This window comes from Anopheles coustani, chromosome 3, assembly GCF_943734705.1.
Source record: "Anopheles coustani chromosome 3, idAnoCousDA_361_x.2, whole genome shotgun sequence".
In the NCBI taxonomy this organism is placed as follows: Eukaryota; Metazoa; Arthropoda; class Insecta; order Diptera; family Culicidae; genus Anopheles; species Anopheles coustani.
This window is the reverse complement of record NC_071288.1, coordinates 11,267,501-11,294,222: the sequence shown is the minus strand read 5'-3', so window position 1 is coordinate 11,294,222 and position 26,722 is coordinate 11,267,501. Positions and strand designations below refer to the sequence as shown.

At 46.0% G+C, this 26,722-nt stretch overlaps 6 protein-coding genes across 25 annotated transcripts in view; 3 read left to right on the top strand and 3 right to left on the bottom strand.

The window, feature by feature from the left end:
- Positions 1 to 177: 177 nt before the first annotated feature.
- On the bottom strand, positions 178 to 4,642 carry LOC131260054 (GATA zinc finger domain-containing protein 10). Its single transcript, XM_058261710.1, has 7 exons — positions 4,622 to 4,642; positions 2,982 to 3,208; positions 2,725 to 2,896; positions 2,447 to 2,644; positions 1,949 to 2,371; positions 741 to 1,781; positions 178 to 663 (listed from the first exon to the last, which is right to left on the bottom strand). Exons 1-7 carry the CDS (start codon positions 4,640 to 4,642, stop codon positions 409 to 411), a joined length of 2,337 nt encoding a protein of 778 aa, XP_058117693.1. The 3' UTR covers positions 178 to 408.
- A 6,357-nt stretch (positions 4,643 to 10,999) lies between these two features.
- LOC131260001 (protoporphyrinogen oxidase) lies at positions 11,000 to 12,578 on the bottom strand. The gene has a single exon (XM_058261651.1). It carries the CDS (start codon positions 12,520 to 12,522, stop codon positions 11,095 to 11,097), a length of 1,428 nt encoding a protein of 475 aa, XP_058117634.1. The 5' UTR covers positions 12,523 to 12,578; the 3' UTR covers positions 11,000 to 11,094.
- A 384-nt stretch (positions 12,579 to 12,962) lies between these two features.
- On the top strand, positions 12,963 to 15,609 carry LOC131259999 (set1/Ash2 histone methyltransferase complex subunit ASH2). 2 transcript variants are annotated; one of them, XM_058261648.1, is made up of 5 exons: positions 12,963 to 13,193; positions 13,267 to 13,754; positions 14,350 to 14,739; positions 14,805 to 15,343; positions 15,420 to 15,609. In XM_058261648.1, the coding sequence occupies exons 1-5, from the start codon at positions 13,120 to 13,122 to the stop codon at positions 15,522 to 15,524; spliced, it is 1,596 nt and encodes a 531-aa protein (XP_058117631.1). In that variant the 5' UTR covers positions 12,963 to 13,119; the 3' UTR covers positions 15,525 to 15,609. The 2 variants fall into 2 exon arrangements, with proteins under 2 accessions (XP_058117631.1, XP_058117632.1); XM_058261649.1 differs by lacking the exons at positions 12,963 to 13,193; positions 13,267 to 13,754 and adding an exon at positions 13,854 to 14,263 and having other exon boundaries at positions 15,420 to 15,599.
- On the bottom strand, positions 15,440 to 16,190 carry LOC131260015 (bolA-like protein DDB_G0274169). The gene is made up of 2 exons (XM_058261666.1): positions 15,915 to 16,190; positions 15,440 to 15,833 (listed from the first exon to the last, which is right to left on the bottom strand). Exons 1-2 carry the CDS (start codon positions 16,182 to 16,184, stop codon positions 15,684 to 15,686), a joined length of 420 nt encoding a protein of 139 aa, XP_058117649.1. The 5' UTR covers positions 16,185 to 16,190; the 3' UTR covers positions 15,440 to 15,683.
- Positions 16,191 to 17,335: 1,145 nt separating this feature from the next.
- On the top strand, positions 17,336 to 17,866 carry LOC131260019 (transcription elongation factor 1 homolog). The gene is made up of 2 exons (XM_058261671.1): positions 17,336 to 17,412; positions 17,486 to 17,866. Exon 2 carries the CDS (start codon positions 17,503 to 17,505, stop codon positions 17,749 to 17,751), a length of 249 nt encoding a protein of 82 aa, XP_058117654.1. The 5' UTR covers positions 17,336 to 17,412; positions 17,486 to 17,502; the 3' UTR covers positions 17,752 to 17,866.
- A 4,503-nt stretch (positions 17,867 to 22,369) lies between these two features.
- The window catches only part of LOC131259994 (calcium-activated potassium channel slowpoke), a 60,000-nt gene continuing 55,647 nt past the window's right edge, over positions 22,370 to 26,722 (top strand). For all 19 annotated transcript variants that reach the window (XM_058261629.1, XM_058261628.1, XM_058261614.1 and 16 more), the window contains exon 1: positions 22,370 to 22,693. In XM_058261629.1, coding sequence (XP_058117612.1) covers positions 22,370 to 22,693 — 324 coding nt within the window. The remainder of the gene's footprint in view (positions 22,694 to 26,722) is intronic.

Here is a 26,722-nt window from a genome sequence, read left to right as displayed (position 1 = left end):
GTACAAATTTTTATGAAGAAGTTTTCGCTTGAGCTTTCGAGATTGCTTTTCAGGAATCTATTCAAGATACGTCATGTGGGATTGATAGGGATTTTAGATTTTCATTAACGAGCCTATTTTTAATATGGAATAGGAAACTGACACAAAAATGGAACAGGAAACATCAGTTATATTGGATGGAAGTTTTATTCTACTCTCGGTATTCAATGAAATAAATAATGCGTCTTCTCCGTCTTATACTAAACGAGTAAAAGCTCGTTATATACTAAATCCTAGCTTCTTCTTTCCACGATGTTCGGCCCAACCGTTCTGAACAAATCACGACCCGGTTATTATTTTCCTACTACAACACAACCACATTAACCCTAACAACTCCCTACTGGCAGAGGAGGAATATCGAACGGCAGCCTATTCCAGCCGATGGTTACTTAGATTTTTGCTGTAGTATTTATCATCATCGTGCGATTCACCATCAGCAGCATCGGCCCGGTCGTCGTAGTATGCGTCGGTAGTGTGCTCCTCGAGCGTCGCCATCGTTGCCGACGGATCGTCGGAACGTGCGTGCGCATTTGTGGCCGTGTTGTGTCCGCCATCCGCCTGCTCGGTGCCCTCCGAGTCTGCGTATTCGAAATCGATCTCATCCATCCGTTTCTGAGCGTTCACCTGTTGTGGAAGGGAGAGAGAGAGCAGGTTAGCGAAGGTACGCAGCGTCTCGAAACGTTGGCCAGGGATGTTCTTACGTTGTTAGAATACTCGTGCTCGCCGTCCGGGACGTATATTCGCAGCGGACTCTGGGTCACCTGCGGCTCTACCGTGCTGCCGACCTGCGCATGGTGGTACTGCTGCTGCTGCTGTTGCTGCGAGCCACCGGTGTTGCTAGCGCTTGGGTTCTCCTGCAACCCAAGGATGTTGGAAACGGCCAGCTGGTGCTCCTGGTACGCCTGCAGGTAGTCGGCGTTATTACTGCCCGTTTGCTGCTGGAACTGCTGCTGGCCTTGCTGGTTGTGCTGCTCCTGTTGGTGGTGCATCTGCTGCTGGTACTGATGCTGCTGGGTCTGCTGGTACTGCTGCTGTTGGGCCTGTTGGTGGTAAAGCTCCTGCTGCGCTTGCGCCAGTATGCGATCGTTCTCCTTCTGGCGCTCGGACAGCTCGTAGAAGGAGTGTGGCGCGCCGCCCGGCTGCTGCACCGCCGTCGGTTGGTCCACCTGGTAGTGGTAGTAGTCGCTCGGGGGCAGATTGTTATGCAGGTTGATCATACCGTAATTGAGCAGGTTGGCGATTTCCGCGTCGGTCATCTGGCGCTGAGGGTCCTGCTGCTGCTGGGAGTGATGCTGCTGGATTAGCTGCTGCTGCAGCTGCTGCTCGAGCTGGTTGAGCTGCGGTAGCTGCTGCTGATGGACGGCCGGCTGCTCGTGGCCAACGAGCTGCGCGTACGTCGGCATATCGGACGACTGGTGCTGGTTGTGCATATCGTTCAGCTGGATCTGGTTCACCACCGACTGCAGCTCGTGCAGCTGGTCCTGGGTGGCGGTAAGGATCTGGCCCGTACTGGCCGCCGTTTCACCGTGCTTATTGTACGCGTTGTACGAGTTGAACAGCACGGTCGCCGGGGCGGGTGTTTGCGTTTGCGCCTGGGCGTGCACCGGACTGTGGTGCTGCTGCTGGCCTTGAACCGTGCCGAGGAAGTTGGTGTCCGGCTTGAAGAGATTCACCGCCGCCTGCTGTTGGTGGGTGTTGAAAAGGTTGTTGGACTGGGTGACGAGATAGGTGGGATTGTAGAGCTGGAATTATAAATACCGAGGGAAAGGCAAAGGGTAGTCGGATTAGTACCATCATGGTTATGTATGTGTGTATGTGTGTGTATGTGGCATTAGTGATGACGATGGTGGGAAGGATGGGATTGCGGCTCGTCGGACGCTTGGCCACCGGTCGGCGGGACGACACTAACCGAAACGGGCATCTCCTGCAGCATGGCCGTCTGCTGGAGGATGTGCTGCTGCAGCTGCGGCTGGGTGGCGAGCGGGATGGCGTAGCTCGCCTGCGGTACCGCGTTGACGTACTGAATGACGGCTGAGGCACTCGTCTGCGGCTGCAGGCCCGGATAGTGCGGTGGGACGGGTGCTTGGAGGAGCACGCCGGCCGGTCCAAACTTGCCATTGCTCGGTATGCTCAGCGGGTCGGATGTTGGCACGAGCGTTTTGCTTGGCAGCGACGGATCGGGATCCGGTGCAAAGTACGTCTTCTTGCCCGAGTACAGATCGCCGATCGTCACGTCGTTCGAGTGCTCCTCGGTCACCTGGTACTGCTGGTGCGGGTTACCGATGATGTGGTGATGGTGCTGATGGTTGTACGGCACCACGACCGGAGCGGGCTGCAAAGAAGAGATCAGTGACGCCAGATCGCCATACAAGGGTTGTCGGTGCGGAGGCACTCGATCGCTCGTTACCGTTGGCGAGTACAGGAAGGCCGGTTTGGGAGTCAGCGTCGGCTTGGTGGTCTTCACTTCGATCTCCAGCTTGTTGCTGTCCTCGTACGACGACACACGGATCTGGTTCGGGCCACTCGGTGGCTTCGTGAGGCCCAGGTTGGGCGCAGGGATCGTATGAATAGCGCCATCCTTGTGCGACGTGACCTTGGTGGTTATCTACCGAATGAGACAGAACAAAACAACATAAGCACCCTACCGATGATTGCTAAACATTCAAAATGCAGCACGTTCCGTACCGGCTTTAGCTTCTCGAACACAATGTCGCCCGTACTCGGTCCGGCCAGAGAACTCTGGAACTTGTGGTGCTTGATGCTGGCGGCCGCGAAGGACAGCGGCGGGTGACGCTTCAGCAGCGGTTGCTTCATAAGCGAAGGGTGGCTTAGAATGGATTTGATGGGTCTTTTCAAACTGCCACGGAGAAGGAAGGCGGAAAAAAGAACACCGGGGGTTAAGGGAGCCGAAGTATTTACAACCAAGAGCAAACACACCCTACCTCATAATCATTGATGGAGCTGGCCGGATTGCTACTGGAGAGAGCCGCGTTCCGGCGCGGAACTGCGTCATGTACGGTTTCGGTCCGCTACCGTGCTTGGGCACGAAGCTCGGGAATCCCATCAGCGGGGAAGACTTGCCATAGCCGGAGGGGAGCAGTGGTTTGAAGGGAGGTGTGTGATCGCCAGCAGAGAGGACCGCGCACAGCGACACCAGCAGGAAAAGAACCTGCAAAACAGACGATGGACATAAACGAAACGGAATTCATTAATGCCTACTTCGATGGCACGAATGCTTCTATGACTTTCGAACACATTGCACAACATGGTTTTTTTATTTGAACTACATTAAAAATACGGTCGTTGCCATGTTTACAAAACTTACGCAAACTTACGCAAAAGAAAAATCTGCGTTATTTCACAAAGCAAACTCAACCAAATGTCTTTATTGGACAAGAAATTAAATTTTATGTCTAGCTTCACACGGGGAGTCCGATAATAGAGTTTTATAAGTTTATAAGTCCAGTTCACGACCTTCAGAAATCACTGTTTTCTCCTCCTCTAGTATCAATCGTTTCTTGGCGATGCCCAGTGCATGATGTGATTTCCAAATTCACATTTCTAATTAGCGACTCTTAAATAGGCACAGATCCGACAGCATTTACTTCAAATGAAAATGTTACTTAATTGAAAATTATTTTGAATGATGTATGAAAGCTGACTGCTACGGCAGGCAAGAATATATCAGTTCCACACTGGCGAATTTTCCAGTATGTACTTTTTGTAAAATGTATACGCACAAATATTAGAAGATTTTATTGGAACATATTACGTATTTACTCTACCAAAACTTAAACTTGAAAAAAATATACACAGTCCTGTATATGGTATCTGTTCAAATGAAATAAATAAAATTTTAAAAATTATTACGACCGTTAAGCACAAGTGCGTCCGAAATGGTTGTCTTCGTAGAAGAACCCAAAAATATAAGAAAGTCGTTAAGGAAAACACTGCCGTAGCATGATTTGGAATCAGTTAAATGTCGAGTGAGGCCATGAGGAAAGGATAGGGAGACCTTTCAAGGCACACTTTGTTCAAAAGTACATAGAAACAGCATTGTTGAGTAAAAGTTTTGGGGGAAAAATTAAATCATTTTTAAATCCGCAATCCGCTCATTAGAGCAATGCATAAACGCTTGGTTTTCTGTTGCTCTCCTTCCAGAACGATCGTTGATGATCTTTGCAGGCCGTTCAAATTTTTTTGCTTGTAATTTCTGGCCAGCAACCCAAATGAGGATTGCTGTCCATGCATGCAGTGTTCGCATTTTTTTTGTTTATTTATTAAAACATTTAACCTCACAATCATGCTTGTACTGAGTCTTTGCACTCTAAGACATTATAGGAAGAATATTTTTTTCATTTTAAAGCAGGTTGTTCGTGGCCTTTTTGATAACGTTTCGCTTCGAAAAGTCACTGAAAATATCTGCAGCTACTTGAAACTGCTGCATAATGCCGTCTCCAAAACTGTACGAACTGCATGTATCCGGTTCCATCAAGCACCGTTGCGAAATGCCGATCAACATCTACGCCGACTGCGAAAGTGACTACGCGCCCAAAACTCATTAGCATAGCCGCACACTCACTTGTTCCATCTGAATGGCCATTTTCTCCTGCGTTTTCCTTCAGGTATGTGCACTGCACTGGCAAACACAACACTGATTTCGGGATCTGCACTGGCTGCAATTGCCTGCTCGCCGACCGTTACCACCGCCGATCGTGCAACGATTTGAAACTTCACTCACGTGCTCACCGAACTGATTAAAGTGTTTAGGATACAGTTTAATGTTTAGGATACGTTTCTATTCACACACACACACACACACACACACACGCGCATAGGCGGCACTAGGTTCTAGGACCTCGTGGATCCGGCTGCTTAAAAGTGCTGCCGACGGAAGCCACCCGAATGAGAAATCCTTCTTGATGTACACGAAACTTCTTCCCGTACGATCCTGCGGTCTGGCGGCACGATCCGGTTAAAGTTGGCACACTTGTCGTCGTTCGTTGGGCCCCCGGTTGCATTTGCTTTTGGGCAGCCTGTTCCGTTCGGTGCATCCGGTTCAGATCCGGAGCGCGGGCAGCTTGGCCGTCGTTTGAGGTTTAGAAAATCTCGTTGTCGCGCGCGCTCGCGCCTCTCGATGGGTCTGGTCGGCGCAACCGCGTTCCTTGGCGTGCGGATGGTGACTGCGCGAAACCGGGCAAACCCAACCAGACAACCTGTTCGGAGTGTGTTCGCCCGCAAGTGAAAACCGACCGCCACCATCACGCCGCCGACGATGCCACCCTCGTCGTGTCGGTTACGGGTTGTGTTGTGTTGTGTTTTCTTTTCGCCAGATTTAGCTACTCGAGTGGCGGTGGCCGTTAAAGAAAGGGTCGGGGGGAGTTAAAGACAACGGACAATCGTCCCTCCGTCCCGTCCAGGCAGAGGGGGCCACGATGAGAGCTGGTGTACGATATTTCATGGATCGGTTTTTGGAATGCCTCGGATGCTTGCCTGCTCTCCAGATCGGGCCGGAGCTTTGGTGCGGTCCATAACTTGAGGTGTAGTAGAAATCGCACGAAATGAGGTGGTGGCTTGGAGGGAAAGGTACAAAAAAAAAACGCAATTATCCGGTCCTGCCGTAGTCGTCACCGGTGGTTTGTGCCAAATGAGAGAAACTGAAAAGGCTAAATTGTACAAAATACACAACTTTAATCTCGGGCTCCAAAACCAGCAGTCAGAGTCAGGAAAAACACATGTCACATGTGCGAAATGGAGCCTTAGAAAGCATAGGTACGAGTACCTGGTCGTCCACAGCCCGAACACTTCATGGCACGCACGGCCAAGGCTCGTACGCAACGAAACCCTTTCTGCAAACGACCCTGACATTGGCCCAACTGTTACCCTTGGGGAAGGTCTCCTGCAGGCAGAAGGTCAGCGATGTAAGCCTCGTAACGAGATGGCATGACGCCTATCGGGCAGAAAAAGCTGCGAACGCGTACAAATTACCGTCGTGTACCGCTCTCTTCAACGCAAACCAGTTCCAATCTGGCAAGTAGGACCATCTGTCGCCGGATCTGGGGCTGGTTGCTGGATGCTCGTGACGTAGAAATGGCTTCGATACATGACGGGCACCAGATCGGTGTCGGTGAACGGTGGCCGGACGGGTTCTAACTGTACCGGGCTTCTTCCTTTCTTACTATGCACCGTCTTGAGTGCATGGGGTTGTTTTTGCCATGCACTTTTTGCTGCAAGAAGCAAACTGGAACAATTACGGCTTGCTATTAAAGACGCTGTTGAACGGACGTTTAGAAAGACGTTCCAGTAGACACCTTGCAAATAGAATCATAAAAGCAATTGAAGCTGAAGCATACCTGTGTGTATTTAAAGAATAAATACCGATTTCAAACTAAAGAAACTTTTAAAATCTTGTCAACTTTGTTGACAAGTCAAGCTGTTCAGTTTGATGTATAATTGTTACTTCTTTCTTTTCCTCTGAGACAAGTTGGAGGAGAGTGAAGTTTTTTATTTAAAATCTTATTAGTCGCCGAAAGGATACAGGATATTTCTAAACATTGGGGTAGTCTGTCATGGATAGATATGAATAAAAAATATATGCTATAGGATGCTTAATTGCTTGTTCTTTGGTTATTATTTAAACATACTATGTACCGTAAATTGGTTTAGATTTTTTATAGCAATAAGCTGCACCAGCTGTATTTCCAATGAGATTCTTGTTATTCAATACAAATTTTAATCAACATTGATGGTATTGAACCAGATCTATCAAAAACTGGGAACCAGTGAGCGAATTTTTAAGCTTCGAAAGCATCGCCAAAAGTAGAGAGATCAGAAAACCTCACATTCTTGGAAAGCAGTCTTCTTAGTTCAAGTTTAGGTAGGTTATCTTGACCACCATAAAGATTTTTTTTTCTTGCGTTCTATTATTTCTCAAGCCTTGTTTTGTTGGAAATTGATGGAATACAAGTAAAAGGGCAATCGCTTTATGTTGATTTTTTATTGCTTATTTTACATGGTTTCCTATTTGCTTCAAATCTGCGTATAAACGACAACATTATGGTCAACTTGAGACTTTTATTTGTTATCATTTCTTTTTATAAGCAATTTTGCTTTGACTCCCAACGTTGAACTTCACTTTTACTGAAGTGATTAATAGGCGCTAATCAAAGAAAATTGGTTTATAAAGAAATCCTCCCGAGCATGTTTTAAACCCACAGGCCGGTGTGCTGTTCACCCCAACAGATGAGTCATTGTGCCGAATGAAAAACTCATCGTGGAAGCTGGCCACACCGCGCTAGAACACGACTTGGTAACAAGCGTCCGGCGGCCGCTCGTTACGGATCTATTTTCCGTTAATTGAGCACCCTTTGGTGCAGAAGTGAAGGAGGTGCGTGTGCATGTGTGTGTGTATGTGCGCTTATGCTCCGTGTGGGAATGGGAAAAAAGCACCGAACCACCATTAAACCTGCCGCCGCATCCGGAATGCCGCGGAAAGCCGCTCCGGCGGAATGTTGTGTTGCTGGGTGCCGCTAATCAAATCGAGTCCGGGAAACCGCTCCGGACCGCCGGACCGTCCAGTTGTAGGCAAGGGTTACGTCCCTCCGGGTGCCGGGCGCGATGGGTGAGGCAATTTTCTTTTCGCGAAACCCTTTTCTGCGCCCTGCGCCAGTTCCGTGTGGGGTTTGGTTTAATTTAATTTTTTTCCTTTCCTTTCATCTCTTCACTACTCGCCCGCCGTTGGTTTTGTTTGATGCCATTAATCAATGACTTTCGATTTCCGAGAGGAGCCCGCGGGAATGCAACGGTCTAGTGTTGTATAGGGTTACCGGGCGCTGGTTTGGCGTCCAGATCCGTTTTCCGCCCTACGCCCTTTTCGCGGGTGAAGGGTTGGGGCGGAGGAAGAGGGGACGAACCTCCGAAGGCCCTTTTTAGCCGTGGTCCAGGGAGCAACAGTGTCGCGGACTGTGCCGATCCGATCGAAAGCGAACAATCGACTTCGAACAATCCGTCGATCGGATCGAACCGATCGAACAGGGCGATATGCAAACAGCACAACCTGTAGACGACGGTTAAAAGGGCCTGTTGGTGAGGGCGAGGTGAGGTTGGGGGCAAGGGTACCCACCCACAATCCGGTGGGCGGTGGCGTGCGGTGCATACTTTCTTTTGCCGTCCGATGGGGAGCACATGTTCGTTCGTGTGCAGTCGAGTGCATGCATTCACATGGGGATGACGCACGCAAAGGTCCCGACGGGTTGGCGTAGCGGGGGAAGTGGTCACAAAGCGTAGCGGAAAACAAACAGCACAGCACCGAACCACTTGCGTCCCCCTCCACCTGGGGGGGACCAAATCTTCCAAAGTGGCCGTTTCTTTTCTTCTCCATCCGACGCGGCTGTGGGTGGATCGTAAGGGAAATTTGTGGTGAGACTTTTCCCCTGGCGGGTGGCCGCAGTCCAGCGAATGATAATTGTTGGTGTCGACGGAGATGATGGTGATCGCTCCGGTCGGCCCTGCGCCGATTGGACCGATCAGCAATGCTAGCCGAGTGGACGGTGTTAGTCAGCCAGCTCGACGGTTCGGTCGAGTATCACACGGTCCATTAAAGCTGGTTGTTATTGATTGACGCTGGGCTCGGTGGGTAATTGGTTTGTGGGTTTCTGTGGATTTTTTGTCCACTTCCACTGCTCTTGTTTCTGCACAACGTAAATTTCTTTTCATTTAGGTATGTCTCTAAATGCTTTGGAAATCGTGTAAAATTTTCCAAGCAGGTAAGCGTTGCAAATGAAAAAAAGAAATTATTCCATGAGTTTTGAAAATGAAAGATCCACTAACAATAAATCGAAAACGTAAAGTTTTCTTGATTCTCGGTGCCTAAACTTTTCCTTCTCAAAAGTAACATATTTTTCGATAAACCAGAAAAGGACTCCTGGTAAGTTCTGGTGGTTTACAGAGGCTGTAAGTCATACATTGGAAAAATCTTCCCCATTAGAATCGATCAAAAAGGATTCAACTATCAATTTCGTTGTTTTTACATTTTCACCCGGTAGCCACGAAAGCTATACTGCCCTGTAAGCTCCGTTGATGATTTATTTTTCAATTTCGTCTTGTATAATTGATGCAGACAATTTGCACATCTAAGGATGGATGGTGAATGTTTCCCTTCCAAGATGCGTCTCCCCAGACGGATCACCATACAGTTTATCTACCCTGCGCCGTCCATTGAGCTAACATATGTAAATCGGTTTTCACTTTCGATGCTCCTGTTACCGCAGTCGGGTACGTGCGGTGTTTTTGCAACACCGCCAGCAAAATAATATACACACTTTTGCTTTTTCTTGTACCAATTCGACCGACAACGGCGGTTGCGTTGGTTAACACGTGCGCGCTTTCTGCAGCGGGTGCATAAGCAAGCAGATGTTGCCCATAATCTCACAGCACTGTTTCGGGTGGTTGTTTTTGAAGACCGATCGCAAAAAATAAAACAATAAAAAACCGTGGTGGCAAACACTCATCAACCGGGGGCGTCAATGGACCTCCTTGGAGATGGGCTTATGTTAGAGAGGGCGAGAGATCAGGATCGAGTGATCAATCGATATCGATAAACACCGCCTTACTGATTGATTGGTTCCAGTCGAAAGTGGAATGCTGTACACTGAACCAAGTGTTACGGCGTGGATAAGCTTTTCAAATCCATCCATCCGCAGCGCGTCAACCTGCGGCGCGCTTGTCATTGCAATGCGCCAGCTTGGTAAAATATTACGAAATACGGTAAGATACGATATGCTAGAGAGATGAAAACACTTTGTGGCAGTTGGAAGGTCTCTTAGGGACATTCCATCCGAAGAAAGAAGGGAGGGTTGTTAGGAAATGGGAAAACATCAGTATGAACGCGCACGTCTTCCAAGTACGTCTGTGTGGCGCATATCAACTTGAAGGCGACCGAACCGAAGCCAATTGTCACCGTCGTCCATCCGCGGGGCACATTATTCGCCCGTGGCGAAAAACGGTGGCAAACCAAACGCTGGCGGTCTTCATTTCCGTTAGTAGCCCTACTTAAGCCACCGACCGCCGCTCAGCTGACGGTGCGGTGTCAAGAGCGCGTGATTAAATTCACTCACGTACCTATGTCACATTTCACTTACTTTTCCCTTTCGATGCGCGCCTCTTGCGGCCAGCTCCTCTCCTGGGCGGTTTAGCACAACCCCGAACATTGCACGATTTCCCTTCTGGGCTTCTGGTGGGCCATCAAGGCCTGGTATCTTCGAGAGCGCACATTAATGGCCACCGCACTCGAGTGTCGGACCATTCGTCACGTCGTTCATCATAAAACGGTTGGGGGAGCGATTTTCTACCCATGTCCAAATTGTCCCCGTCGTATGTAGCTGGCCGTACGTTACTTTCTACCGTAGCGTACGCGATTGGACCGATTGTTCCGGTCGACGGTGGACCAGTTCTGTAGTGTGGACGGAAGGCCGTCTGCCCGTCCCGGTACAGTATGGTGTGTCAATGCCGAGGAAATGAAAAATTGCTTTTACTTTCCTTACCTTCGCATGCGAAATGGCGCGGAATGACACTGGGGGATTTATTTTCTAATTGTACCCAACAGGTTTCGGATAGCTTTGGTTGGTGATAGTTATATCAAAATCAATAATTTGCTGTGCACAGCAAGTAACGGGAAGAAAGTAATAATATGTAAATATAAATTAATTTTAAGCGTCTAATTTAGATGGTGTTTTAACATTCTTTATAACATCAGCTGTACTGTACACAGTAGGCTTGGTTATTTTAAAAATTATAGTAGGCCCAACTTACCTCAGAAAAAGGAGTTCACTGATTCAGCATTCCGACTGGTTCACTAAGTGCGTTCAACGATAAGTCATCTCAATAAATATAGAAAACCTCTATAAGGTCTTCTCGAAATGCTTAGAAGAAACTAATATTAAAATTTTCACATTTCTACAGGATTTTTAAGGAAGGATTGCACACACATGATATTTATTTGAGTTACTTTCACCAGGTGACTGAACATTTTAGCCGATAACCTACAGTTGTCCGATTTCAATCGAGTTCCATATTTTCAACACACCTTCTGGCGGATAGGATCACATCATTTACTCCAACACCGTCGTATGAAGCGCCGCAAAGCGCGACCGGCAGTCGATGGTGTGCGATATAGTCCCGTATCGCTTTCACCCGCTCTTGATGGCCAACGGTGTACTGTGGAATGCATTTGCGCAGCAAATTCACTTTGTACGTATCGGGGGGCTGCTCGATGTGCAGAATCTTCTTAACATGCTCCAGCGCAATGTGGAGCAGATGGTCTTCGGAAGGATTCTTACCAAACCACTTCTCGAACCACGCGCCACCCATCATAACCGTCAGCACCGTGTTTTCCTCCATGTCGAAGCAGCAGCTATCGAAAATCACACCCAATATTGGTAGGTTTTCGATCGGTGGCACCAGCAATCCGAAGCCATCTTGCTTGAGCAAATCTCCTCGCCGATACTGCAGATTGATGACGCACACATCAACGAACGGAATGCTTGCCAGAGACGTCGCCAACTGGGGATGCTGCTTTTGGACATGCGTGGCCAGCTTGTAGGCGGGAATGCTACTAACGACGCGACTCAGCTCTTGCTCTTTTCCGTCCACACGTAACATGATACGATCGCGATCGAACGTTAATTCCTCAAATTTCGTTTCCGTTACGATCGACACGCCCTTTGCGGACAGATCACTAGCCAAGGTTTCCGGAAGCGCCTGCAGCCCACCGCGTATCGAGTAGATGCTCCAGTTTTCTGCCTTTGCTTGCGCCGCAAGTTTTCCAACCGGTATCGGTTCCTGCTTAGCGGATTTGTTCCGGTTCTGAAATGCTTCTTTCAGGAGCCCTTTGATCACGCCACCGTGGCGTTGCTCTCGCTCGAAGAGTTCTTTCATCAGAAACTTCACGCTTATCTCCTTTGCATCACCGGCACAAATACCACACAGCATCGCGCTGACGGCATAATCGGCTATCTCCTTGCCGAACCGTCGCTCAACGAAGGAGTACATTGATTCGTCTTTAAGCGGGGTCTTCGAGGGTCCGGCAAGCAGATCTCGAAAGGCAGCAAAGTAGAGTGGTTTCGTGAAGGGAGGAACGGTTTTCAACAGGCCTCCCAGCGATGAGGGTAACAGGTTCAGCTTGCCCTTGGCGTATATCATGCGGTTTCGAGCCGCCGTATGACTGGAGCTGATTGAGTACACCTGATCAGCCAACCCGAGGTCCTCTATCAGTTCGAGCGTGTTGTTTGCTGCCGGCCCTTTCGGGCGTATTGTGCGAGGTCCAGCCTCGAACACATATCCATGATCCAGGTACCGGTCCGATCGTATCCAACCGCCAACGCGATCTGTCGCCTCGTAGATGGAGAGAGGCAGTGTTGGCGTTTTTCTGAGCAAATAATGGCCAGCCGCCAGTCCGCTGATGCCAGCACCAAGAATTGCAGTCATGGTGTGGTTGTTTTAGCACTAGTTAATCGAACGGGCACGTCTACATTCCTTGCACAATATTACCAAATGACCGGCATATCAATAGGTATTTCGTAAATATTTTGATGCGACCGATGACGTTTACCGACTATTTTGGTTCCTACAACCTCCAGGTTATCTACTAAGCTCGTTGTATTCCAGTTATAGAAAAATCAACTAATATTAGTTAGTTAAAGATATCTTTGCAAATTTTTCTTTTTTAATATTATTGGAATGTGGTTGTACAAAAAAAAAACCCGTATTTTTATTACTATTTTGAGTAGTTTCCATTTTTTATCAATTGATTTTCAAATAGTTTTTCAAATGTTTATCAACCTTGGTCAACTTATCGTTTATCTGTCACTTGTAAAATGAACGACCCGAACGCTTGTATTCATTTCGTGTAAACACCAAGCGCCGCATTTTAAAGCGCGGTTCTACACATCCGACACGTAAAAATCAAATTTCTTGAATGAAATCGGTCGCGAAAGGCATCAAATGTGTTAGGAAACAGTTTGGCGAAGCTTTATTTGTTAGAAGACAAAGAAACAAACGGTAATTCTTAGCATTCTCGACACAATGGACACCGGTGAAGTGAAGCCAGATATAAAAAAATCGCCTCCCGGAGACGACAAATATGGTAACTGTTACTGGTAAGTAGCGGGGCAAACATAATGCCATGGTTGCGCAGTTCGTTTATCATTGATGTAATATGTGTCTTTTTAGTGGAAAGGAAAGAAATCTCAACATCGTCGAACTGCTTTGTGCCACCTGTAATCGGTGGTTTCATGAATCCTGCATCGGCTTTCAGCTTGGCCGTTTGGTGCCATTCATGATGAACTATGTTTTTGTGTGCAAAAACTGCTCCATGACGGGATTGGAAAGTTTTCGAAAAATGCAAGCTTCGATACCGCAGATGTGCATTACCGCCATAGCAAATTTGCAGCAAACTGCCGCCAAGGAGGGCAGGATGCGCACAATGTTTAGCAAGGACAAGGACATCATACCGTACATGGATCACTACTGGGAAGCAATGACCACCATGGGCCGCCGGTCTACCCAATCCTGGTATGGGAATGTTCAGAGATCTCTCATAAAGGACATCAACACGCTGTTTTCGTACGAGGAAAGTAACGAACATGGCCAAACTTATGGGCTAGCGAATAGTGACCTGATGCAGATCAAACCAGCTTATGATGAGTCCACCACACTGGGTAAGCATTTTAAACTGTATTATAACCGTTCTCGGTTTCATGGTGTATGGTTGGTTGTTGTATCGGCACGGAAATAAGGCTGCCGATAGTGTGTGATAATCGCGAGCTACAGCTAGATATCGTAACGGAGCAAAGTGAAAGCCATCGGAATCCTGCAAAGGAAGTGGTATGAGTTTAAAATTGCCAAATGTTTACTTGTTTCGAAAGTTTACGTATTTCTGTGCTGTCAAAACACATAGACGCCATGACAAAAAAAAAACTCGACAATGTCACCTAATGAGTTTATAACCACCTTGTGCAAACCAACACAAAATAAAAGCATTTTAGGAGGAGCCATCTAACTACGCAGTTCGATGTGAAAAACTAGCAAAATGTGAAAGATTTGTTGTTTAGTTGGTATTAATATTGTTTTCATTTCCAATTGTGCCTGCAGTTATTCAAATAAGTGGTTTTGTTTACTCTCAAAGAGTATTTGCATTAATTGTTTCCTGGTTTCCCCATGGATGAAAGTAAATGCACCTTTTAAGTTTTGTTTACCCACCCCGCAATGTGAATAAATGCAGTCGTTTCTAACATGTTACATTTCTATTTCAAGCAACTCAAAATTTCTCAAAAAGCCGGCAGCCGAAACGTAAACTGCCCAATAATGAGCAAGGTGGAGCACCGGGCAAGAAGAGTCGACTCGGCGCCGATGTGGGAGCGATGGTAAAACTGCCGGCGCATGGGTATCCACTGGAGCATCCATTCAACAAAGATGGGTACCGATATATATTGGCAGAGCCGGATCCACATGCTCCGTTTCGTCAAGAGTTTGATGAAAGCGCTGACTGGGCCGGTAAGCCGATTCCGGGCTGGTTATATCGAGTGCTTTCGCCCAATGCCGTGCTTATTGCGCTTCACGACCGTGCTCCTCAGTTAAAGGTATCCGAGGATCGATTGTCAGTAACTGGTGAAAAAGGATACTGCATGGCTCGGGCCTCCCATTGTAAGAATTTATCGTTAACTAACACCCCCATCTGTGACTGAATGTAATTGTATTGTCACTTGCAGACGTGACTAAAGGTTGCTGGTACTGGGAGGCTACGGTTGAGGACATGCCCGACGGTTCTGCGTGCCGGCTGGGCTGGGGGCAGGAGTATGCTAATCTGCAGGCACCCTTAGGGTACGATAAGTTTGGCTACTCGTGGCGTTCGCGTAAGGGCACCAAATTCCATGAGTCCCACGGAAAGCACTACAGTGATGGGTTTGGAGAAGGTGATACGTTGGGTTTCCTCATCACATTACCACACGCCAATCAGGCGTGCAATGCGCCCACCACCTTCAAGGATCGCCCGTTGGTGAAGTTCAAAAGCCATCTGTACTACGAGGACAAGGATCGGGTGAACGAGACGCTAAAGTCTTTGAAAGTGCAACCGGGCAGTAAGGTGCACTTTTTCAAGAACGGCGTTTGCCAGGGCGAAGCGTTCGTCGATCTGTATAGAGGCGCCTATTACCCGGCGATATCATTGCACAAGAATGCAACGGTCAGCGTAAACTTTGGACCGAACTTCAAGCATCCGGACATCTTGAAGGAATTCAATGCTCAAGGGGTAAGTACAGACGAATTGTTAATAGTGTTTGCTTTTCGTATATTAATTTGACCTCCATATCTTTCCAACAACGCAGATACACGATCGAGTGGAGGACATGATCTGTGAGCAGACCATGGCGGATATGATGTATTTCACCGAAAACGACGGAAAACTTCGTTTAGATACCTACAGCATCTGAAAATTCCCATAATTAATAAAATATTGCTACAAGTAGAGAGTTTTAACGTCAAACAATTTAATTTTGGTTTAGTCTGCTCTGCAACTACACAAACTTACAAATATCTATCAACGGTGTCCATCCCATAATGCTGCTCACAAGTTCTCATGAATCATCAATTTATTTTCCAAATCCTCCCTTACAGTTTGGACTAGGATCTAGCTTGTATGCTTCATCCCACTGCTGTGGAGTTTTCGCCACGATGGAGAGTGCATGTACAAAGTCTCCCGCAAGGTGGTTTTTCACAATCTCGTTTACCATTCTATGTCGCTGTAAAGAAATTAAATAACCAAAAATGAGATGTATGAATAAAAATATAAATGAAATTTTATTAAGATGCATCCAACACACCTTAATCAGCGGCTGCCCATCAAATTGTTGAGAAACGACTAAAACTTTGAAGTGCGTTTCCGACCCTTTCGGTACATTATGCATGTACGATTCATTTACAACCTCTAAATGCACTGGTGCTAGCTCTTTTGTAAGCCCGTTACGAATAGCACACTCGATGGGGTTTTCCACAGTGGTCGTCATCGTTCTTGCTGTTGCTAGAAGCGAATATACAAGTTTTGGTGTAGACGAAACTTGGATTCTTCGGCAAGCGAACAGAATGGAGTTCATGTTTGTTATGAAATGTAAATGTTTGTTTTAATTGATACAATAGAACTGTCATATGTTCAGCATTAAACTGCTGACTGCTGTTATAAGATTTTTTTTTTTTAATAAAATATCTGCGAAAATAAGTCGTAGCTCAAAAAACAATCAGAAATTCTGTTTTTATTTTAAAATTAACATATTAAATGGAAGTTTATGATGTTTAACGATGGTCAAATCAATGCAAGCATTTTATTTTGTACGAATGACATTTGCGAGAAGTAATGAACCAACAGGTATAAATTATTTGCTGAATTGACTGTCAATTATCAGAAGCCTTCCAAAATACAATTCTGTGTAGTGATGGAGAAACTGAATCCCCTGTGGGATTCGAATCTTTCGATTCAAATCCATTCTGAGATCCGGATCTCCGAATCCGAACCCTAATCCGTCACACGCTTTCCAGACTGCACAGTCGCGTAACGCGACGTCGCCTGACGCATGCATAGACTGTCAGAAACTTTGCGCATGGATTGACTGGCGACAGCATTGGTACCGCAAAACGCGGCTTCACGAACCGCAAAGATTTTGACGTAAACTTATACGGTTTTTGAGTTTGCGGTTGGAGTTTGCGGCTCGTGTAGCAGGCCGGTAAAGAGAATTGTTTTACACTTCTTTTCAGAAGTCGGTTTACGCCTAGATTGCATAGGAAATCTGCTGCATAAGAAGAGGTAAAAGAATTCTGAAAAGAAGAGCGGGCAGTTGTGAAGAGAATTCTTTTACCCCAAAATAACGCCAAAATTTCTCGTGGGAACGTCTCGTAAGCCCTTAACGGGCAGGCATGACCAAGAGGTCGTTACGCCACGAAGAAGAAGAAGATGTCCATTGGACATTCTACCCAGCTTTCGGTTTGAGTAAACTTGAATCAATTACATTGTCTCTAGATCGACTAGTTATGTGACTAATTTGACTCAAATCATTGTGAGTCGATTCAAACAGTTTAGGATCAAGTCAGAATCTAATAAAATCGAGTCCCAAACCAATCAAATCTGATTCGTATCTTAATCGAATCAAATCTTTAGAATCTGTCAGATGGGATTCGAACCTTTGGAATCCGTCTAGGGATCGAATCTTCGAATCTTCCGAATCCCGATTCTGCCAACACTATTTCTGTGCGTTACCCCGGGCCGCGTCGGACAATAAACAAACTTTGCCGAACTTTTTGTGATAAATTTTGGTGCAGAGTAATCTGTTGGTATGTAAATGTAGTATAAAAGCAGCGTTCCTCTAGGTAGTAACTAATATTTGCACGACTTTATCCATATTAGGTAACTTTACGGACAGCATGGGTCGCCGGAAATCGAAAAGAAAGCCACCGCCAAAACGAAAGAACATCGAGCCGCTCGACCAGCAGTTCAACTGCCCGTTCTGCAATCACGAGAAATCCTGCGAGGTGAAGATGGACAAGAGTAAAAACTCAGCGAAAATATTGTGCCGCGTGTGCATGGAAGAGTATCAAACGCAGATAAATTTCCTATCGGAACCGGTAGATGTTTACAATGATTGGGTCGACGCGTGTGAGACTGCCAACTAAGAGCGACGCGAAATATAGCTGCGTTTGGTGGCTAGCAAGCGTGTGTATAGGATAAGCATAAGTTCTCTATTATATCTAACGAAAATAAATCATTGTCCTAAGGTGTAACGCTAAATTACGATCTAGTTCATGCGCTATGGGACCCATTAACGTCTCGAGCATACAAATTCTTTCGGGGTGGCGCTTTAGTTTGGAGTGCAACCATGATTGCCAGTGTCGGAATGATTTTAATACGGTATACCAGTCAATTCCAATTTTACTTTTAAAATGTTTGCTCCACTTTTTAGTTTAGTCCACTTGTGGCTTTCATGGTATACGAAGCTATCTAAAATCATACTATTGCTTATCAATTCTGAACACGTTTCATTGTTTATTGGGGTACTATTGTTTGGAATTTCCCTTTTAATCTATTTCTCCTACCACAAATCTAAGATTTTAAATGCGTCATGTATTCTTATTATATTTAAATTAAATTTACCATCGGCTACCCTTACCTACAGTAACATTTCCCGTTCGTTAAAATGTAAAAAAAACTTTCTATCTACAAGACTCCCTCTGCTCGAATCGACCGGGCTGTGAAGTAGAATATCCAACCCTGCCATGTGCGCAGCCTGGAGTACCGTGAAACCGTAGTGCGACGCAGTCTCGTTTTCACGATTTTCCTAAACCATGCCGCGCCAACACTGCTCGATCGGGGGTTTCGGCGAGCGAGAGAACGAATTTTCCTTCAGAACTGTGCTAGATCTCGCCCGTGAAGGTAACGTTTTGCTCGGCTGGTGGTCTTTCGGGTGGTACTGCAGAAAAAAAAAGACTGACTGTAGAGCTCCCCACTGCACTGGGGCAATGGTGTGTCTCCGTGTGTACGTGCATGTGTCACATTTTTTGACCTCAATTTTGGGCCCCTTCTGGAGGATTTTTCTGCGTTTTCCCAGTGAAAAAGTGACCCCGGTTACGGTGCAGCTGCTTTGCGTCACGGGCTGCACGTGGGCAGCGTTTCGTTCGAAGTGAAAAGTCAGTTTTTCCTCCGTTTCGTTCGATCGAACTGGGGGACCCGTCCCTCCGCCCCATCCCCTCGGGTTCTGCGATGCGTTTTTCCATCACCGTTACTAGCTGGAAAGGGAGTTCATTATGCTGCCAGCATTAAGGTTTTCCCTTTTATTGATCGTGGCCTCGTGGCGGTGCGAATCCCATGGTGAAACATTTTTCCGTGTTAACGGGCGTACATTATATGATAGGTTAATCGGAAAATTCTGTGCTAAGTGACCTTTGTGTGTATGTGTGTGAGTATGTGTGAGTTCCTCCCAGCAAGAGACCTTTGCTTGGCCAAACCGATTTTTCACCCGTTCAAATTTCCAACATTTCCCATTTAAGTGCAAAGAGTGTGAAAAATGTTGCGTATGGGCCAGAAGAAAAACGGCAGTGACCGTCTTTTTTCCTTTCCCTGAAGGGGAAGTTTTCACCCAGAAAAAAAGAAGGATCAATTTCGAGACCTAGTGAAAAGAGAACGAGTGGAAACGGAAGGCGGGGAGCAGGATGAAAGCACTTCGCACGAAAAGAGATCGTTAAAAAGAGAACCTGAAGTTGTGATATGAAATATTGTAACGGGAGAGTGAGATAAGCGCGGAAAGAGTCGCAAAGCAAGGAAAGCGAATAAAGGAGCGGGAGATAGAAAATGGGAAAAAAGAAGATAAATCGAGCTGTTGAGAGGGGAAAACCCAGGAGCGCTCTGCACACTGGATCACGCTGGCTCACCGTGCCGGAGAGAATTTTCCCGATCTGAGCGAGAAAAGATCCGCCAATATGGACCGCATACCGGGGAGGGAGAGCGTGCGAAATGTAGGTGCGATATGATGCTCCCTCTAGGTCGCGATGGAGGCGCCTGGCCATCGGGCGATGTGCGCGGCCGAACATATCGAGCGACTTGGAGCCCCGAGCTGGCTGCGACAGCCAAGAAAACTCGCCGCCTCGCCGAGGAGGCATACGGGGAGTTCGAGTGTCATTCTCTGTTTTATCACTTTTTCCGAACCCTCTGGGGTGGTCGGTTTGTGTTTTTCCGTGCCTCTATTCTAGAGCGAGCCAACGCGATACGACGTCGATTTAGGGCCAGTAAAACGAAAGATGTGAGGGCAGAGCGAAAGCAAGAGTGGAGAAAAAGGAAAGACGCAATATTACGACCCGTGCCCTACGCCACTGTTACTAGCAACGGCACGGGCAGTTAAATAACCAAGATATTCGGTGCTAGATGGAAAATTCCGTTTGAAGTGAGTTTGAGTGTGACGTGATTCTCAGCGCCTACTGACTAAAGATCGCGGCTTTAGCAATGTGAAATGAATTGAAAACGGGTTTTTTCTTTCACATCCTATTATGTTGCGTATAACTTGTAATAACCGAAGGAGTTGGTGATTCAATTGAAAAAAATAAAAAAATACGACACAACGTGATACCGTTAAAATTGGTCTGTCGTCAGATAATTTTCGTGGACCCCTATTGACCTTTGGCACTTATTCGTTTTCAATTAATTCCAATATGAGTCACCCGCTCCAGGGGGTATGTTATTTTAGCTTTGCACAACGGGAGTTCACCAACGAAACGTGTTTCGTACGTTCGTGCACCCAATATTCGTGTAGTAGCGGCGAACGTGTCTTATCACATTCACCTTGTGCCCGTGGTAGGCAATCGTATATCCTAGTCAGTGACAACGTTTAGTTTATCAAACACGGACGAAAAAATATCTACGTGTCGTAGTCCCGGGAGACTGGGTGGTCGGCTCCCGGAGTTTGATGTTGGGTTATGCTGCGAGAAGAGCTGGAAAAGAGAGTGGAAGAGAACCTGCTCCGTAACATGCCGAGATAGAGAAGTTTAAGAGTGTTTGTGTATGTATGTATGCATGCGTTTTTGGAAAGCGTTTGCCGTAGTGTTTGTAGGCAGCAAGAAAACGGTGACTACTAGTTACTAAGCCAAAATTGTTTGAGAAAACTAATTGAATTTCTTTGAGGAGAAAAATATTCTCAAGTCTCTAAGAGGTTTCTAAGTCTCCAAGTAGGATTTGGCAACTACTAAGAATATCAAGAACAAGCCAGTAATTGGTAGCCTTGGCGTTGGGAGAGTTTTTAATTTTTATTTCGAAGAAAAGCACAAACAGAAGGATGTGCAAACACAAGCACACACTCGTTGTATTAGGCACAATCTATTTGATAGGTAGGGACAAAATTCTTGTTTTTCCCAAAAAGAAAGAAGTGCGTCGTGTCCCGCAGCAGGTTGGGGCACAATTTTCCAAGTTAGTCTCAAATCGATAAATTGCGAAACGATACTCAACCATGGACAGCACATTGGTGCCGGAAAAACACAAAGTATCAGTAAACCCTGCTGGAAAGCCCCATGCAAGTACAAAGACCCAACCGTTTGATACATAATCGCACACCAGAGATCTCTTTCACTTCATCTCTCCGGTCCAAGTCGCTTCCGCTCTCCGGTTGGAATTTACGCTCCGACTCTCCCGTTCCATTTTCGCCAAAGACCGCCTCGTTATCTAGCATAGCGGAAGTGCTCCTTTCTTCTAATTCTTCCGTTTGTCGGTGCCAGGCACGGTCCGACCTGACGGTGAGCTTCCGTTCTTGGCTTTGCATTATATAACGGACAGATTCGTACCAAACTGGGTACGCGTAGCAGGCGATGAGAGTTGTTTCCCCGGAGTAACTAACCTATGCCGTTGTGGAACACTTTAACATCTTAGTAGACTGTGACAGTCAAGCAACGCGTTGAATAAATTGGTGCGGCAGAAAATATCGTCTTCCATTGTCCTCCTCAAGTAACGGTTCCGTGTGTGCGCGTGTTTGTATTTCTTTTCCAGCCAAAACCACAACTATCCGTACCAGCAGAGTGAGCAGCAGTGCGGAAACGAGTTTGCAACTTGGCCCGCCGTGGTGGGAGCGGTGAAAAACCAAGAAAACTATTCGCCGTGAATCCGTGAAGTGGCGTGAAAAAGGCGTACAGTGAACCGAAGCTGTTCGATCGACTGGGACTTCTGACCTCAACCGTGACGTGCCCGTGTCTCGAAGGATGATGGAAAGGATGAGTGTAGTTTCTTAATGAGCTTGCCTGGGTCCTCGAGCGAGCCACGTACACACTCACACCGTGTCGGTTGGCGTCGTCCTGACCTAGTTCAGGGAGAGTGGTAGTGGTGGTGGTTTTGGTACCATCGAACACTGGTAGAGTGCGTCAAGTGTGCCCGGAAGTGTGTGCGTCAAGTGTTTCCATCCTAAAGATCGCAGGGAGAGAGAAAGAGAGAGAGAGAGAGAGAGTGAGAAAAAGCAAGAAAGAGAAAGAGAGGGAAAAAAAGAAAGTCGAACGTGTAATTGGTGCTGTGTGCGATCGTTGCTTGCTTCGCCTTCGTTGGTGCGTTAGTGTGCTGCACCTATCTCCGTGCGTGCGTGCCTCTGTGCAAAGCCAGTTTCGTTTCCGTTTTCTTGCGCCTTGATTGCCCGGCCATCGTGCGATCCGCTCCCAGCCCACGGCACGACGTCATGTCCAATGACTACAGCTAGAAAGTTAGCAACCAGTGTGCAGCGGTGTGCGTTCTCGATCCCCCCCCAGCAGGCTTACCACCGGGGTCGAGGGGATGTCGGGCTGTGACGAGGAGCAATCAGTGCTGACCACCGAGCTTCCGCCGACCGATGATTGCCTCAAGGAGCGAAAATGGTGGTGCTTTCTGCTGTCCAGCATATTCACCTTCCTGGCCGGGCTGCTCGCCGTGCTGCTATGGCGCGCGTTCGCCTTCCTGTGCTGCCGGAAGGAGCCCGAGCTGGCACCGAACGACCCGAAGCAGAAGGAACAGAAGGCCTCCCGCCAGGGCAAGCAGGACTTCGAGGGGACCTTTATGACCGAGGCGAAGGACTGGGCTGGCGAACTGATCTCGGGACAGACCACTACCGGTCGAATATTGGTGAGTATTGAGGCTGGGGACACCTGTTTAGTGTTGAAGGCATCTCTGTTGACGCATTTTCTAGAAGTCGATTGTGCAACATGATTAAAATAATTAGTTTGTTTGCTTCCTTCACATTACGCCATTTCTAAATATAATAACGCATATATAAATATATTAATAAATTAACGCATTTGCCGTATAATCGTATTAAGATATTAACTTTAATTTACGAAACATTTTTATCAGTTTTCTTTTTAACGGTTCTCTTAAGCCATTGTATGGGAATAATTTGAAGTAAGGAAATGTTTATACACGTAAACCGGAAAGAAGTCAATGCATAGTCAACTTTGAGATTAACAAAAAAAAAACGAAAAAGAAACAGATATTATGATATTTTCAGAATATTTTACAAGAAAAGTTAGATTTGCATTAGGTTATGCACGTATAGATTTAATGCACGCCTCGTTGGTTAGATAATGTTGGATGTATAAAAAATTACTAAACATTATAGTAATTAAGACCTGCTAGCTTTATTGCAATATAGTAATAATAACCATAAGCCATATCTTGTAACATTGTGCTTAAATATGATCGCGTAAGTAAAGTACGTTAATTCCTTTCAACCAAATAATGTTTCTGAATAACTTGTAATTCCCACAATCGACATGAAGATGTTGTTTTTCTTTGTTTTGTTCTAAATTGTCTGAACAAACAACTACAGCTGCACATTCTTGGTTAATTGTAACCACAGTCCAACCAATTATTATCCACCCGTTTCGAAACACAACTTAAATGCCACACCGCGGCTAGTGTTGGTTTATTTTTACTTCCCTCCCACCATGGCGGAAGATGTTTTATTCGACAATAACGGGTTGCGAACAATTTGCTACACGTTCTAAGTATAACAATGAGCTGATGGAGGTTTTGTGCATAATAAACGTACTAGAATGACTTGCTCGCTTCGCCCCGTGCGAGCACCCGTTGTGACGATGCATCGGTCGGTATGAAGCATTTTTCCTGTTTACTTTTTCCCGATCCCGGTGGGTAGGAAGGAAGAAAGCATGGCCACTGGCTGAAGCCATTTCATATTAATAAACATATTTATATTTATACCAATTACGTTCGCGGCATAAATATATCGTGTGTGGCTGCTACTAGCGAGCGTGTCGCGAAATCGAACCATATGTTCAAATTTTAAATCATAAATCATAATTGAAAACCCGATGCTTGGTAGGTACGAAAAACCATCCAACTAATTGCAGTGGAGGGAAACCCGACGGACCGTCAAAGGGGATTTCGGGGTCTGGGATGGCAGCCGTAAAAATCTAATTAAGCTTGAGATTGATTTATTGAACATCATCTAATTGCCGCTCCGCTGTACCTTCGGCCACCATTTTTTTTTTTGCGAAAATGGTAGAGTAGGAGAGAATTGAAGGCGAAAAAGTCGATTCTTTCCGCCTTTACATAGCTGGTGCCAGGTAAGGCGCTTGATTTAGGAATGCCGAGATAGTTCCGATCATGTTTTGGTTAACGGCGATTGAGAGTTTTTTTTCTCACCAAAATTTCGTCTACCACCCAAAGCGTACGCGATTTACGTAACCTTAATATAAATGGTACGATGGTTCGAGCCTTATGTTTCCTATGTTTTTCACATGTTCACCACGTGGGCTGTACATTGTTCTTTCAGATTAATAGGGATAGTTAGTCTCTTTTCGCTATTCAGTGAACAATAATACTTGCGTTCTTGGCTTCTCGTTCATTAAACAATTTTCAAGAGATGGCTTAAGAAATGAAAGCAGTATTGTGCAATGTTTTTCTAACTTTTTTTTCCAAAACGTGTCCATCCATTTTCTAAACGTGCATTCTTCCTTTCAGCGAGGAAGGGTAGTTATTTTCGGAAAGGAATTTATTTGAAAAAACGCTTGTCTATTGGATGGCATCCGCTAAAACATCCTCACCGAACGATGCGGAAGAGCAACATCATAACATTTGAAATAAACAATTTTCCTGATCCGACACCATCCGATGGCCGGAATAAAATGTAGTCACGCACACGCTACCGACACCCGGGGCCAATCAAGGTGTGCCGATATTTTCGCTAAAGCCGTGCAAACCCGGGCACCGAAGTGGTAAAATACTCGCCCACCTGCCGTGGCCGCGGCGGAGCGGAAAAATAAATCTAAAGCGTCCCAGACAGGAAAGCCAGTGGGCGAACAAATGGGTGGCCCTATTTAGGTCACGCTTTGTCGCTCCGCTGCTCCACGCGGTATCGGTAGGCTTGGCGGCCGGCATGGTAGGCATGTCTGGTAGTAGGTGCTGGTGTGCAGGGCCATCGAAGCCTACACCGTTAAAATGTTGTCTATTTTTAAGCCCATGGCACCATGGCTGCACTTTCGCTGCCAGTGCACTGACGGTGCAGCCCCCGTTTGTGCACGTAAGGTTGTCGGTTGTCATTTTCCGTTTAGGTAGGGTAAGTGCACCCATAGTGGAGCTAGTACCAATAGTGGTTGTAGTGGAATAATATCTTAGCTCTACGCAGATATATATACAATGGAGTTATTTGTTCTTCTATGAAATGTTCTTTGATCTTCTGCGGAGTGTTCAAAAGATGAACCATCCCATTCCGTAATATAGAAGCTCCAAAATTCATATTTTTTAAACAGGTTGTCCCAACATGCTGCATTCCTTAAGAATCTATAACGAATATCATGATTTCCTTAAGGCTATAAATCACTACAAAATCATTAAAACCATATGATTTCACTACTAACATACTCCAATATAATTGATTTACACGAAATAAGTGCATTTTAGCTTAATTTAATTATATTTTCATAGTTTTTACCATAGTGCCACTATAGGCACAAAAACCCAAGTTGTTCCTATAGTAGCCATAGATTTTTTCACAAGCATATTTTAGTTTTATTCCGGTTTTGGCCAATGTAATCAGGTAAATTTAGTGATTTTATTCTGTTGCTACAAAATAAACAAAGCGGAACTGGAGAGAAGGCTCAGCAGAAGAAGCAGAGGAAAGAAAAAAGAAAGCGGGCGAAGGATACGCTATAAAGCTTGTACTATAGTTTTAGCTGCAATATTCAGAGCATTGTTTATGAATTAAAATTGGACATATTTCGGTAAAACAATATAGTCTTTTCAATGACAACGCATTGGTCAAGGAGTATTTTACCGTTCTGTTTGAAATATGCTTCAAAAATAAGTTATAGTCAAAATATATTCAAGTTTTTCGTACTACCACCACTATAGGAACACGATACCACAACTATAGGAACCATACCACCATAATAGGAGCAACCCACTAGGAACAAATATACGCTTTTTTTCGTGTATTTTGTATGGTTTACGGTGAAAATAGATGTTTTTCGGAAGAAAAGTCATGTTTCGATCATAATTGATTCAAATATGTAGAATATTGTGTTCTCAACACTCATAAATTACACCTAGTTGGTATTTACAGTACTAAGTGCACCACTATTGGTACAGTTACCCTACACATAATTATACACACACACACACACAAACAGCCTTGGATGGTTGCAATACAAAAAAAAACTAACAAATTGAACAGAAGGTGCGCTTCGCCAAGAGTTAGATCCTAGTAGCAAGAATGGATGGAACGAAATAGAATCGTTCCGAGGTTATCCGAATTTATAGGCCACTGAGCTGGTGGATTCGAAATAGAGAAAGGGGAAAGGATGATGGGGAGGAGGGAGAGGGGGTGAGAGAAGACCGAAACAATCAAGTAGAGCACGGTGTGATTAATATATGAACGAGGAGAAAGAGAACGATCGTCACGTTTGCGGACAAGTGCGCGCACGTATGGCTGCGTGAAGGCCCAGTTTGCCGTTCGGGCCGGCACCGTGCACTGTTTGCCCTTTTCGGAAGTGTCCATCAAGCGGGCATTAGGCAACAGGTGTCGCCAGGCGTGACGACGAGTGGACTCGTTCGCGGGACGGTGCACATAGACACAAAAAGAGAACCATAACTAGACGAAAAACAAACTATAAAACCAACGTGAGGAAATTGGCA

Coding starts and splice junctions, on each gene's coding strand:
- LOC131260054 (XM_058261710.1), bottom strand. CDS start 4,642: ATGGCCATTCAGATGGAACAA. Junction 2,645..2,724: donor TGTTCGAGAAGCTAAAGCCG/GTACGGAACGTG, acceptor CTCATTCGGTAG/ATAACCACCAAGGTCACGTC. Junction 1,782..1,948: donor TGCAGGAGATGCCCGTTTCG/GTTAGTGTCGTC, acceptor TTATAATTCCAG/CTCTACAATCCCACCTATCT.
- LOC131260001 (XM_058261651.1), bottom strand. CDS start 12,522: ATGACTGCAATTCTTGGTGCTGGCATCAGCGGACTGGCGGCTGGCCAT.
- LOC131259999 (XM_058261648.1), top strand. CDS start 13,120: ATGGACACCGGTGAAGTGAAGCCAGATATAAAAAAATCGCCTCCCGGA. Junction 13,194..13,266: donor AAATATGGTAACTGTTACTG/GTAAGTAGCGGG, acceptor GTGTCTTTTTAG/TGGAAAGGAAAGAAATCTCA. Junction 15,344..15,419: donor AGGAATTCAATGCTCAAGGG/GTAAGTACAGAC, acceptor CCAACAACGCAG/ATACACGATCGAGTGGAGGA.
- LOC131260015 (XM_058261666.1), bottom strand. CDS start 16,184: ATGAACTCCATTCTGTTCGCTTGCCGAAGAATCCAAGTTTCGTCTACA. Junction 15,834..15,914: donor ATGGGCAGCCGCTGATTAAG/GTGTGTTGGATG, acceptor ATTTCTTTACAG/CGACATAGAATGGTAAACGA.
- LOC131260019 (XM_058261671.1), top strand. CDS start 17,503: ATGGGTCGCCGGAAATCGAAAAGAAAGCCACCGCCAAAACGAAAGAAC.